Raw genomic sequence first — 12,520 nt, forward strand, 5'->3', positions numbered from 1 at the left:
CTAGATCAACCAATCGGAAAATTCTATATTAAATTGGCCAATTATCGATGTGGCAATCTCACTTGTCACACGTGTACATCGTGACAGATAAATAGGTTATATTGTAAAACGTATCGGACGCGTTGCACGTAGCATGGAGCATAATTTTGGAGCGGAATTGTCTGCAAGTTATGCCACGGGATTAAAAGACGAGCTCATCATCCGAGAGATTAGAGAAAATCTACATTGGTGCATGACGTGATCGTCATTGTTGCCTCGATAATAAAGAGAAATCTTTCGACCGACGCGTCTTGAACGAGTGAGCATGCCGAGCATGTGGGTGTTTGGTTATGGTTCCTTAATATGGAAAGCAGACTTTCCGTATGAGAAAAAGCTCGTCGGTTACATTAAAGGATACATCAGGCGTTTCTATCAAAAGAGTACCGATCACAGAGGCGTGCCTAATAGGGTAGGCAAGATGCAATTGCTTTTCCTTACATTAGCTTCATTTTCATTCTCTTCTTGTAGCCTGGACGTGTGGTGACGTTACTCGCCTCTACTAATCCTGACGACCAAGTGTGGGGACTCGCATACAAAATATCTTCCCAGAATATAGAAAACGTAGTGAATCATTTGGATTTCCGAGAGAAAGGTGGTTACATTAAAAAAACCGTCCTCTTCTATCCCTGTGATTTTTCCAAGTCTATCCAAAGTGGTTCGAATGCCAATATGTCTCTGAATGATCTCTCAAGGATGAATTTTTCAACGGTATCGCTTTCGACCGCATCGGATGAAACTCCGTTCTACCTCACTATTTATATAGGTGAAGAAGATAATCCAAATTTTGCTGGTATGGAGAACGTAGATACCATTGCGAGACACATAATTGTTTCACGTGGCATCAGTGGATCTAATGTAGAATATCTCTATAAACTGGCATCCGCGATGCGCACGATAGCTCCTGGTGTGCAAGATGAACATTTGTTTGCTTTAGAAAAAGCTGTAAAGGAATTGGAGCAACGGGAAGAAGAATCACTGGAATTGGATCAATTTTCATAAAACATAATAGTTGTATTAATATAAGAAAATATAGCCAATTGTTTCATCAGTCGATATAACGAACGTTTTGAAGTTTATGAACTATTTATTTTATTTAATTTTTTCTTTCTATTTAGAGAGCTTTGGATTAAGATTGTATTTATGTAGCAAACTAATAATTTATTATAGTACGAAACATTTTGACTAAGAAGTTTTTATTACAGTTAGTGAAACGAGACTATTGATACAATTGGCTGAGAAATAAAGAAACGAAACTTTTTTGCACTGTCTAAAATAATAGCAAAATTATAATATTTCCGTATAATTAGGCACGAATATTTTTAAACCAATGATTAAAAATATCTTATTTATCAAATAAATCATATTTTCATATAAAATATTGTACGTTTATCAATAATGTCTTCAAATTTTCACACATTTTGATGGTGTTGAAAAGAGTTTGCGATATAATGTAAATTATATAAAAATTCTGTTCTAGAAATTATTTTAATTTTCGTGATTCATATATATAATAATTTACTACTAACTTTTTTAAAGTTCTATAGAAATTAAGAGAATTTGAAATTTTTATGGCGGGATATATTTTCTAGGCATATATTGACGTAGGAATTTTTTAAATTCTCTCCTCTCTCCCCTTATTAAAAACGCACATATGCTATTTGTCAGTTAATCAGAATGAATTACGATCTGTCGGATTTTTCGTGCATACGTTTTGCGATAACAAATAATTCTTCGTGTGCGATATTAGGGGAGTAAAAATCTTAATAGCAAAGCGTTAGTAAAGTAATGGAAATGTATGAGAAGAAAATAATATTATCTATTACTGAAATTCGCGGACAAACTTTTATATAATTTTTAGAAACCATCAGAAAAAGAAGCAGATCTGCAAAGGTATTTCACTTGCGATACGATACGCATGCGCGAAACGAAACTTCATACCCCGGCTCATGCCCCGGCTAGCAACAACACAACCAATCCGGGCGAGGCATGGGAAAAATTCAAACTTGAACGACTGCAACGTACAATGTGTTGATTCCGTTGTTGACCGTGCTTGTGAAACGTTCGCTGTTCCTATCCCGCCTTTGAAGGTTCAATTGAATATCGAGTACATGAACTAAAAATAAGGATAGAAGATCTGTGGTTGTAGAGACGAGAAATTTGAAGCACACGAGTGCTTTTCGATGAGCAGCGAAAGTGACAAGAGACGTAAATAATAAAAAAAACTAACATAAATAATTATATGTGAGTACTGGTCTTTATTTTGTAATAACAGCATGTTGAATCTGCGAGATTTGGTTATTAATTCAGTTGAATGGAAATAATATAGTAAGCTATTTAGTTATTGTATATATAAATATTTCTTTTGCTATTAAAATAAAGCTATTTCTGTTTAATTATTTATAAAGGATACGTATAAAACACGTCATGTCACACGAGATTTTTAATTTTGCTACTTTCGATAAGTCTTTGTATAAGGAATTTCTCAATATTGATGATGAGTTAGAAATGACATTTAATTAACAATTTCTATTTGATGAAGAAATGTCGTTAAATGCTATTAAACAGTAAGTAAATAAGATTAAGAAATAAATTGAAAAGTGTCTCAAAATAATGTCAAGTCTTATATTTTCATATAATTATATTTTTCTAACAATAACATATTTTATTTATATTGTCATATTGTTATATCAATTTTGATAGCTTAAAGCTCTGTCCATGCTGCTAGAAATCGATCCCATATGAAGAAAGAGTTAACCAATTGTTCATATGACGTAACTTTAATTTCCATCAATAAAGATTAACTTTAATCTCGGTTTAACTTACTATTATCTTTTTCTAATTTTTATAACTAGAAAAAGACAAAGAGTAAATTGAACCGAGATTAAAGTTAATCTGCATTAGTGGACATGAGCATAAATGGTTCAAATGTGATTTGTTAATATTTTCTTTCTCAGAGATCTCAGGTGGATTTCTAGCATTGTGGATTCAATAGCTAGAAATCCACCTCAGGAATGATTAAAATGCAAATATAGCTATAATTTAGAAATGAAGAAACAAATGAAACAAAAGAAAGAAAGTACATTGTTAAGTACATAGTTAAACCATTTTTGTTATTTGTTACTTATTGTTTATATATAATATTAGATATATATAATATTATACAATACTAGATACATCTTTAAAATAATTTAAGATTTCAAATTTTTATGTTACAGATTATCATCAACTACTGTTGGATGACATTTGTATTTTGAGGTATAGCGATTATTTTTCTCTTTATGATTCGGTACTAGTTACATATTTTGCGTGCAAGCTATCTTACTGATTGACACAATGGGGGATTACCTTGATCTGCAAGCACCACAATGGGTAGATTTTACTGAAACTCGCAGTCCGATACAAATGCAGGATTTTTTTGAAAAATCGCATGCAATGCATGAACATATAGATAATTTCTGTGATACTATTTCTGAGAATATAGAGAATATTCAGCTCATGTCTAACACAGATGTCATATGTGCTAGCACAGAGGTACAAGCAGACTTGGAAATTATAAAGAGCACTCCTATCAAAATAGCTTCCCCAAAACATGAACTAGAAGAGACTACTTATGATCAAGTATTCAATGATGCAATGAGACAATGGGAACTCTGTTCAAAACCACTTAAAACTCGAGCAGCACTGAATAAAACTACCATGCAGACTGTTTTTACGACACCGAATATGTCTAAAACTGTTAAATTATCTAAATCCATTGGCTGTCGTAGTGTACCGAATAAATATATTCCATCTGGACAAGATTCTCTGCAAAGATCCACGAAAGTTAAAAATATCTGTAAATTAGGCACTGACATGTCTGTAAATGCGAAAGGAAAATCGCTTAGTTATACCCCATTGAAGCAAGATGAAAATCACACTAAGAACAATCTAGCAAAAGACTCAAAAAATAAGAAAGAAAAACAAGACAAAGAGGAAGATAATAAGGAATGCAATAAAAAAGATATTGAAAAATGTAATGAGACAGGCAATAAGAAATATAACGAGGAAGATGATAAAGAGTCGCAAAAGGAATCAAAAGAATCATTTGACAGTAAGAAAGAGAACAATCAAGACGAAGTGGATGTTATGACCAAGATAGGCAATCAAACACAACCTTTGAATAAGCATTCAGTACTTACCTGGTATAACCATAGACGAAGTCTACCGAAGCGCAGAATGTCAGTCAACAAGAAATTTGTCAGTCTAGCGGAGGCAGTATCGCGCTACCAAAACGAGACGCCCAAGCGTTTCCATACCAGAAGCAATAAGGCGAATAATATAACTAGTATACCACTGTCGAAGTTAACGCAGAACCGTTTAAAACCAACGATACCGATTTCACCAGCACTCATATCAAAGAACAGGTCGCGTCCTGTTAAGGTGCTGAGTCAAGAAGAGCGCGAGAAACTGGAAATGGAAGAAATGAAGAAACATCGAATAAAAGCTAATCCGATACCATCTAATGTACTACGAAGCTCACGAGTGATCAAGAAGCCGATGACAGCCACGGATAATTCTACGATCGAATCCAACGAGAAAGTTTCTTCTACAAACTTGTCTCAACTCAATAAAAGTCCATTGTCAAATCGCGACAAGGCGTCATGTGGTCCGAAAAATGTTAAATTACTGGTGACCAATTCCTCAGGTCTGATTGTAGAACGTGAAGAGGTAACATTCTTTGGTGTACCAAAAGACATCAATGCAACAAAAAACGTGACACGCATTGTACCGTTTAGCTTTGAGGCACGCAATAAGGATCTACAGATAAAAAAGAAGCAACGGCTGAAGGATCTGCAAGAAGCCAGTAAAACAAAGACAGAATTTCATGCCAGGCCAGTACCAAATTTCTCGAAGCCACCAACACCACCGGCCAAACAGCAGCAGAGTGCAAAAAAATCAATCTTACCATGTCCATTTAGCTTTGATGACCGGGACAAGAGAGTGTCTGTAAAAAAGGAACAATTGGTGAAACAACTGCTCGAAGAAGACAAACGAGCGCGTGTATTCCGGGCGAATCCGGTCCCAGTTTTTAAACCCGTAATGATTCGTGGTAGATCCAAAGAGAATCTTTCAGCGAAGAACAAAAATATGAAGATTGTAAACGAACAAGTGGAAGATCAGGAAAACAAAGAGCCGAATATTGATTCTTTCAAGGCAGAGAGGAAGAATATAGAAAAAGCGAAGAACACAGTTGGCACTATTGATAAACAGAAAGTACCATTAAAAGCCTATCCGTTTAAATTAAACACTGATAAACGGGCAAAGGAACGATGCGAGTTTAACGAGAAAATGAGGCGCAAGGAAATGGAAGAGGCGGCAAAGCGTCAGGAAGTCGAAAAGAAAAAACTCGAATCTGAGAAATTAGTGAAGACAGAACTGCGCAAATTGACGGAGGTGAAAGCAAGACCGATGCCATTATACAAATCGCCAGTTATTATTAAAGGAACGAAAAAGCTAACTGATCCAGAGAGTCCTGCGTTTGCGAGTAAACTCAAATCGAAACAAACATGAACATGACACTGATTAGAATATTTCGGTTGAAAAAAATTATATAATATTGTAACTCGCTTGTATATTTATATAAAGATTACAACACAGTATAATGTTATGAAGAATGTGAATAAAAAATGAGTTTAGATACATTATTCTTATAATGGTACAGATATTCTACTTATTTACATGCATGATTTTATCTTAAATAGAAAAAATAATACTATAATCGTTTGTTCGCAGGATATCATTTTATTCCGTTTCAATCCAAAACGAACTCTTATAATACTCTTTAAAAAATAATCAACAATTCTCTTTATAATTTAATCGTATGCTATAATCATTCGTTAATATCAGCTTGTATACATATGTACATGTATACATATGTACATTTATATATATAGTTTTATTACAAATGCATTTAAATATACTCAAACTAACAGATTCTGTCATCAGATGTCCATATTTTGTGCTGTACACAATTACAATATTTTAAATATATATGATAAAAACATTTCTAATTTTTGAAAAACTTTTCCAACTGCAATACCTGTAATTACTTTTGACGTTTAGATTTTAATATTAAAAAAAAGATTTTAATTATCTCATTAATAAAGCACAACCTATTTTCTTCTTCTGTTTACTATATAAAAATTGGCTTGTTCTTATTATACAGTTGACAATATAAATATATTGTATAAAAATTGATATTTTAATATTTGCTAATTCGCAATATAAATTCTTCTAAATATTAACCAATGTTTTTCAAAGTTAAAGATACGACAGTACGAAAATTTTGTTCAATATAGTACATAACACTAATTGATAAAACAGTTAAATAATAGATACTTCCATTATGTGTACAATGAACGGATATTATCTTAATTATGATCTATTTTTAAATAATTGCAAGCTGTATGTGATCATAAAATGTATCGCACTATGTGATTTCTACGCATTTACAAATATATTATCTTGTAAATAACTTAGCGTCTGTATATACTATGATAAAGTATAATTAAAATTTACAGATATTGCGTTGATAAATCTTGTATACATACATAAACATTCCAATTTACATGAGACGTTGTATACTACGTATACTATATTTCGGTAATCGTTAAATAATTCTTGACTCGTTTGATCACGTCTTTTTAATATGAATAATAGCGGTAATGTACACGAATGACATCATTACACGACAATTCCACGTAGTCGTGTAAACTTTGAATAGTTTAGTTTATGTTGCGTTCGTTTACGCTATACCAGTTGCTCCGAACTGGTGGCACTAAGATCAAGTAAACGCCACGCAGCCTTGGGATTAAGTTCCATTCGATCGCGACACAGTACCCAAACGTAATTGACACGCATAACTTTTTGGGGATCTCCTTCAATCACTTCGTTTTTCACATCTTTCACACACATGATTTGTTGAGATTGAAAGCTAATTATTAAAACCGGTCCCTGTTCCATCATCTTGCCCATCACTAAATCTACATTGTCGATATCTGTAATAGATGTTCCCTTTTTTTTACTTTTCATGATCTCAAAGTATCATATAATTAATGAACATTATTATACGTAAATACGTACCTAGAATTTTACTATCCGAATAATGGCCTAACTTTTTAACTTCCTTATGTGGTTGCGCTATTATGTTGTATGGTCCTTCATGGCACCAGTCTTTCAGAATCTCAAGGTCGCCTCTAATCATTGCCTCAAGAATATTCGGGATGAAGTCTGTCTCGCAGTCTTTCAAGAACTGTATTTTACTAAAAGTAGGATCCAGCTTGCAGATTTCTGTAAGTGTCTCCGATAACTCGGTTTTTTGAAACAGTCCACCTATAATGTCCGAAACCTTGTCCGTAAGCAATCTGGAAGCGCGTAGTACAGCATTATCTGACTCGTCAAATTTCGTCTTCCAATCCATTACCTTATTCACATATGGATTTTTATCCTTCAAAAGAACATTCAATATCATTAAATAGAAGTATTTGTCCATATTTGTTTGTATATTATATATAATTTATTACAAAACACTTGTGTGTAGTAAGTACCTTAAAATTTTCCCAAGCATTAGAAAACATGTAGTCCTTGTGCATTTCCACGCCTGTCGTTTTTTGGTCAGGCATAATTTCTCTAGGTTCTATTGGCACTTCGTTTCTCTTTCTTAGTTTTTTAGGTGGAACGTAAACTTTGCCTGCATCAAGCAATAATGAAATTTAACCTGCTTTCTACTCTCTGTCTATTCAGCCAAATCTATCTACCTAGAATTCCATGTTGGTCAAGTTCATTCCGTACGGCCTCTGCAGTGTGTGATATAGTTTGAAATGCACCTGTCTTACCAAGTGCTTGGCTCTTTTCCGAAATTGTTTCTGCTGCTCCTTTGGCTGATTTCGTTATCTCTTCACCCAACTGGCCAGCACGTTTGCCTAATTCAGTCTTACTTGCCTCCTCGATAACTTCTTGCATCTTTTAAACATAAACTTGCATAGTCGTACATGCATAACATTATTATTATATATGAGTTAATATTATAGATATGTACCTTTTCTTTAATCGTATCTAGTTTTTCTTTAATCACTTCTGAACTTCTACTAGCCTCAGATTCAACAGCATGGAATTTTTGTCTTGCTGTTCGTAATGCTTCTGATTGTTCTAGTTTCTGAGCTTCTTCTCTAAACTTTTTTAACGATTCCTTCATCTCTTTGTTTTTCTGCATTTCCTGTTTGATATTCTCGACCAATTGAGATAGAAAGCTTGGCCGTCGTGCTGAATTCGAATACAGTCGAAGCTACAAAATCATCATTGCTTATCATTAGTGTCACTTATTTTCATAGCAGAAACTTACCGACTGTATTTGTGCATCGAGTAATTCCATCGATGTTGATAGAAGCATAGGCGACAGTACGCGTTCCCTCGAGCCATTTCTCAAGCTTCTCGTTGATCGCACCAATCTCGAAGCTCCTTTTAAACTCACTCTACACGATGCAACGTTCTGTAACTGTTGAATCAATTACAATTCTTGCTTTGAGTGACGATTGTCATTCGAGCGATTTCATTGATAATTCGGTACATGTGAAATCTTGTTGTTAGTATTTAGACGTTATATTCGACAATTTTGCTGAATAATACGTCTTATTGAAAAAACGTGCGTCGTTCGCCAGAGGTTTGTGAAGCATTAAATAATCTTAAATGCAGTTAATACACTTTCGCGAACAAAGAAAAAATTCTGAGTCATTGCGAATCGCTTCAACGATCGTGCAATATCTCGCAATCGTGCGAATGAGTCTGACAAAGAGAAATTTTATAAGATAACCTTAGCATTAATGACAAAAAAAAAACACCGGCTTTTACAAACGAGATCGTGAATTCATTCAAGATTGTCGAATAATGCAAACGTGGCGTTTAGTTTGCGAAATTAAGTTACTGAGTAACGCCGGTTTAGTTAGCAATACAATTTATTTACCATTTTACAAAAGATTTATCTATATCCGCGGCAAAAGGTCCTCGTGAAGTCGTGAATACGCCATCCGCTAGCAATTATTACCAATTATTACTTGATTGCGCCCTCTACGATCGGGAAACATCAAACTCGTGCCATTAGGTTGTCCATCTTGTTTTCCCTAGAAAGAGCAATGCTCCTAGAGTGCGTTTCTCGCATGGTGCGCAATGCGCAGGGTGCAGCCACAATAGAAGGATAAGGGTGCAAACCCATGCAGCGGAATAGCGTAACGCGAAACGAGAGTAGAACCAATCACGAGCGGTCAGTGAGCGGTCCTGCTACTAGGACGCTATTCTGTACACGTCTACCGACAGTTGTCAGTATCGTTAAGTAGCGATAGCCAATGGCAAGGGACTGTTCTAGGAGAAAAGTGCGATTCTTATTGGCTATCGCTTAAAGAATCTACCACACTGCAACTTCACAATTGCGTAGCTAATCTCACATTCGTTTTTTCCGCTTGCCAGCTTAAATATCTTCTCGTTAATTTATTGCCACATCTCAACTTTTCCGTTTTTATACTTCATAAAGTAATTTCAGGAATTCCCATTTTATTTTTTTTCCTTCTGTGGTTGTTAAAATTTGCTTTTTATCAAAACAGTTTCTAATTAATTTTAGTATGTGGCATGTATCCCAAAAAAACAAAAACCTGCAAAAAATTTTGATATATATGTTCTAGGGAAATTTCTGTAGCTAGTACAGTGGCAGATAAAACGGTTGCAACATTTTAAAAATAAAAAATAAATAATTATAAATAATAATAATTTAAACTCATATAAATTTACTTTTTCATTGATAAACGGATGCTCAAACTATGGGACGATATTCTGCACTTCCAATTTTAAAATTACAATGTAATTTTACATACTTATATTTATTGCTGCTCCGTCAAATGTAATGGAGTTGCATATAGCACCCGTTTCATGCAGAATTTTCAAACACTTTAACAACAAATTGGTCCTTTCACTGGCATTCAAGCTGTTAATTAGAAAGTACCCCGAGAGGAACTTTCCAATTACTGTTTAGTCCTACAGCCATAAATACAAGTTTTTGGCTTTTGGTATCTTCTCATCTTTATTATTACCTTCGATGCTAAGATCAACGTAACCATGAAATTGTTTACCACCCCAATGAATATGTTCACGAATGGACATTTCATCCATTGTAAGGTTAACGATTACAGGAGCCTCTGGCTGAATCTTATTAACAATCAAATTGAATGCTTGCTTCGTAAATCCAGGATTACCATCTATTATTTATACTGTTTTTATATGGTACCATTTTGTCAACATTTTTTCGTGCGGCAATAAATTCGTAAATTTCTTTCTAACATAATTGTATGCCTTTGCCGAATAAAAATGTAGTGTCATGGCGAATGCTCTTGTAGAGATTTTTGCAGTTCTGAATTATTGTCTACATAAAAAGAGTAACAAAATCGTTTGATAAAGTTATTATTTTTTTTAATTAGTAAATCAGTACATATTAAAATATAATTATTTTATTTATTTGCAACTAAACACAGCCAATTCCTGTGATGTACACAATGTAAAAAATAATATACTATACAGTTTTAACTTATAAAGCTTTCAATGTGTAATGTCACTGAAGTTTATTTTGTAATTGAGTCGTTCTTAAGTTCTTGGTAGAACAATTAGTCAGTTTAACCCCTGAAAATACCTGTATGATCTTTAAAACTTCTTTGGATATAACATCCTTATCTTTCAATTCTTTCAGTAATGATTGCAAACGGTTAAGTTTCTGTAATATTCGTCGCTTTTGCTGATTAATACGAATAATTTTGCGCTGATATAACAATACTTTACTGACTGCCAAGTTGAAATGTCTTTTGGCACGGCGTGGTGTATCAAAACCATGTTCCATATCGACTTGTGAAATATGAGCTGGACGCCATCTCTGCTGCTTCATTTGTGATTCTTGTCTGGTCGATGCCATGTCAATGGCAGATTCCATTGAATAACAAGTAGATTCAGTACCGCTTATGACTTTTTCTTCAATTTCTTCTTTCACTGACACAATAGGATCGCATGTATTAGTTGGGTTGAACACACACGTTGAAGAATCTTTTTGTGGCTGTAACTCTTCAGAAGTACTGGCAATGTTTGTATATTTAACGTCATCTGTATCTTTGCTGAGATCTAGTTTCCTGAAAACAATTAAGGGCAGTAGTGTAAAGAAATTCCAATATACCATACATACAATGCTGCAAGAATTAAATACAAGAATCAGGGGCTACAGATATTATTCTATCTGTTAATAAGATTAAAGGATTAAAAGTCTGTTATAACAAAAATCAAATTGTATAATTAAAAAATTACCTTTTTTTTGGTTTGCGAAGAAGAAGTGTAGGTATTGATCCCTTCTTTAACATCTTCCTTTCTTGTGTTATATCAATATAATAGAAACACGTGTCTTCAAAATGCTTTCCACATATCCTTGTATATTTCATAATATCGATCTCTTTAAATCGAAATGCAGCCAACCACTTGGTGCGAAGTTTTGGGTCTTTCGGAAATCTATAATAACAACACTTGATTAATTCAAAAGTACAGATACTTCGTTTCAATGGAAATGGACTTGAATGCGAAGTATTGACATACTTATTTATCACTTATTTACAATAATTAAAGAGCGATTACGAAACCTAACCTCAAAATTTAACATTACAAACTCCGTATATTAATACTGTACTCACAAATAATTAAACTTACACGTGATATGTCAACGCCTGATCTTTTTCTTTGCAAATATAGCAATACATTGCCACAAATTACTTATAATTTCTACTCGAGGTTTAATTGGCCAGTCGTCCTAGGCATGACAGTCAAAGCTGACAAATGCTTTCCAAAAGTATCGTGTCGAATACGATACGCACGAAGATTGAACAAAAAATCAAACACCACCAAACACAGTTCATGAATAATCAACGTGCTTTCTAGCATCCACGGTGGATGACCCACCGCACACGCGTATCTGATTGCATGCTTTCTCTACTGAGAGCAAGCTAACCCTACTTTTCCTAAACAACATAGCTACCATAATAGGAAATTAGTAATTGTCGTAATTGCTATTAAAATACTGAAAAGTTGCAACGTAATTGTGAATGTTTGTACTTAATAAAAGGAAGCCATTTGCAGATCTTTACAGAACGATTTTTGAAAAAAAAATTTGTATTTTAATAGATTTGCTCGTGTTGCTTAAAATTTCTAGATATGTATGTATATTTAAATCAATTAAGACGAATAAAATTTTACTCGAAACATAAAATATGTACATATAATGTTGTTCGAGGAAAATTTTCCTCGGACGTTTTGAAATCTGGCCTATAATGCCAAAATGAAGAAGATAAACAAAGATACCAAGTATAAAAATTGCAAGTAACGCGAATAACAAACCTAATTAACTTTGCAAGAATATTCGTTGTACGTTTTC

At 33.8% G+C, this 12,520-nt stretch overlaps 4 protein-coding genes across 5 annotated transcripts; 2 read left to right on the forward strand and 2 right to left on the reverse strand.

The window, feature by feature from the left end:
• The first annotated feature begins 303 nt into the window (after positions 1 to 303).
• Positions 304 to 1,038, forward strand: LOC108781789 (putative glutathione-specific gamma-glutamylcyclotransferase 2). The gene is made up of 2 exons (XM_018549872.1): positions 304 to 448; positions 508 to 1,038. The coding sequence occupies exons 1-2, from the start codon at positions 305 to 307 to the stop codon at positions 1,036 to 1,038; spliced, it is 675 nt and encodes a 224-aa protein (XP_018405374.1). The 5' UTR covers position 304.
• Positions 1,039 to 2,111: 1,073 nt separating this feature from the next.
• Positions 2,112 to 5,590, forward strand: LOC108781788 (targeting protein for Xklp2). Of its 2 annotated transcripts, none has more exons than XM_018549870.1 (2): positions 2,112 to 2,280; positions 3,255 to 5,590. In XM_018549870.1, exon 2 carries the CDS (start codon positions 3,373 to 3,375, stop codon positions 5,587 to 5,589), a length of 2,217 nt encoding a protein of 738 aa, XP_018405372.1. In that variant the 5' UTR covers positions 2,112 to 2,280; positions 3,255 to 3,372; the 3' UTR covers position 5,590. The 2 variants fall into 2 exon arrangements, with proteins under 2 accessions (XP_018405372.1, XP_018405373.1); XM_018549871.1 differs by having other exon boundaries at positions 2,112 to 2,244.
• A 1,095-nt stretch (positions 5,591 to 6,685) lies between these two features.
• On the reverse strand, positions 6,686 to 9,074 carry LOC108781794 (mitochondrial import inner membrane translocase subunit TIM44). The gene is made up of 7 exons (XM_018549876.1): positions 9,038 to 9,074; positions 8,420 to 8,572; positions 8,117 to 8,362; positions 7,836 to 8,040; positions 7,626 to 7,768; positions 7,162 to 7,525; positions 6,686 to 7,076 (listed from the first exon to the last, which is right to left on the reverse strand). The coding sequence occupies exons 1-7, from the start codon at positions 9,038 to 9,040 to the stop codon at positions 6,829 to 6,831; spliced, it is 1,362 nt and encodes a 453-aa protein (XP_018405378.1). The 5' UTR covers positions 9,041 to 9,074; the 3' UTR covers positions 6,686 to 6,828.
• Positions 9,075 to 10,669: 1,595 nt separating this feature from the next.
• Positions 10,670 to 12,102, reverse strand: LOC108781782 (THAP domain-containing protein 2). The gene is made up of 3 exons (XM_018549861.1): positions 11,800 to 12,102; positions 11,407 to 11,604; positions 10,670 to 11,234 (listed from the first exon to the last, which is right to left on the reverse strand). The coding sequence occupies exons 1-3, from the start codon at positions 11,847 to 11,849 to the stop codon at positions 10,670 to 10,672; spliced, it is 813 nt and encodes a 270-aa protein (XP_018405363.1). The 5' UTR covers positions 11,850 to 12,102.
• Between the last annotated feature and the right edge of the window lie 418 nt (positions 12,103 to 12,520).

Source organism: Cyphomyrmex costatus, unplaced genomic scaffold, assembly GCF_001594065.2.
Source record: "Cyphomyrmex costatus isolate MS0001 unplaced genomic scaffold, Ccosl1.0 scaffold908, whole genome shotgun sequence".
Lineage (NCBI taxonomy): Eukaryota > Metazoa > Arthropoda > Insecta > Hymenoptera > Formicidae > Cyphomyrmex > Cyphomyrmex costatus.

Bases quoted from the DNA above. Each gene is read 5' to 3' on its own strand.
- LOC108781789 (XM_018549872.1), top strand. From the start codon at position 305: ATGCCGAGCATGTGGGTGTTTGGTTATGGTTCCTTAATATGGAAAGCA. The intron at 449-507 runs GTAGGCAAGATG...CTCTTCTTGTAG, and splicing joins ACAGAGGCGTGCCTAATAGG to CCTGGACGTGTGGTGACGTT.
- LOC108781788 (XM_018549870.1), top strand. From the start codon at position 3,373: ATGGGGGATTACCTTGATCTGCAAGCACCACAATGGGTAGATTTTACT.
- LOC108781794 (XM_018549876.1), bottom strand. The intron at 8,363-8,419 runs GTAAGTTTCTGC...ATGATTTTGTAG, and splicing joins TCGATGCACAAATACAGTCG to CTTCGACTGTATTCGAATTC. The intron at 8,041-8,116 runs GTACATATCTAT...TATGTTTAAAAG, and splicing joins TAGATACGATTAAAGAAAAG to ATGCAAGAAGTTATCGAGGA.
- LOC108781782 (XM_018549861.1), bottom strand. From the start codon at position 11,849: ATGTATTGCTATATTTGCAAAGAAAAAGATCAGGCGTTGACATATCAC. The intron at 11,605-11,799 runs GTAAGTTTAATT...TTGTTATTATAG, and splicing joins CAGGCGTTGACATATCACGT to ATTTCCGAAAGACCCAAAAC. The intron at 11,235-11,406 runs GTAATTTTTTAA...AATTGTTTTCAG, and splicing joins CTTCGCAAACCAAAAAAAAG to GAAACTAGATCTCAGCAAAG.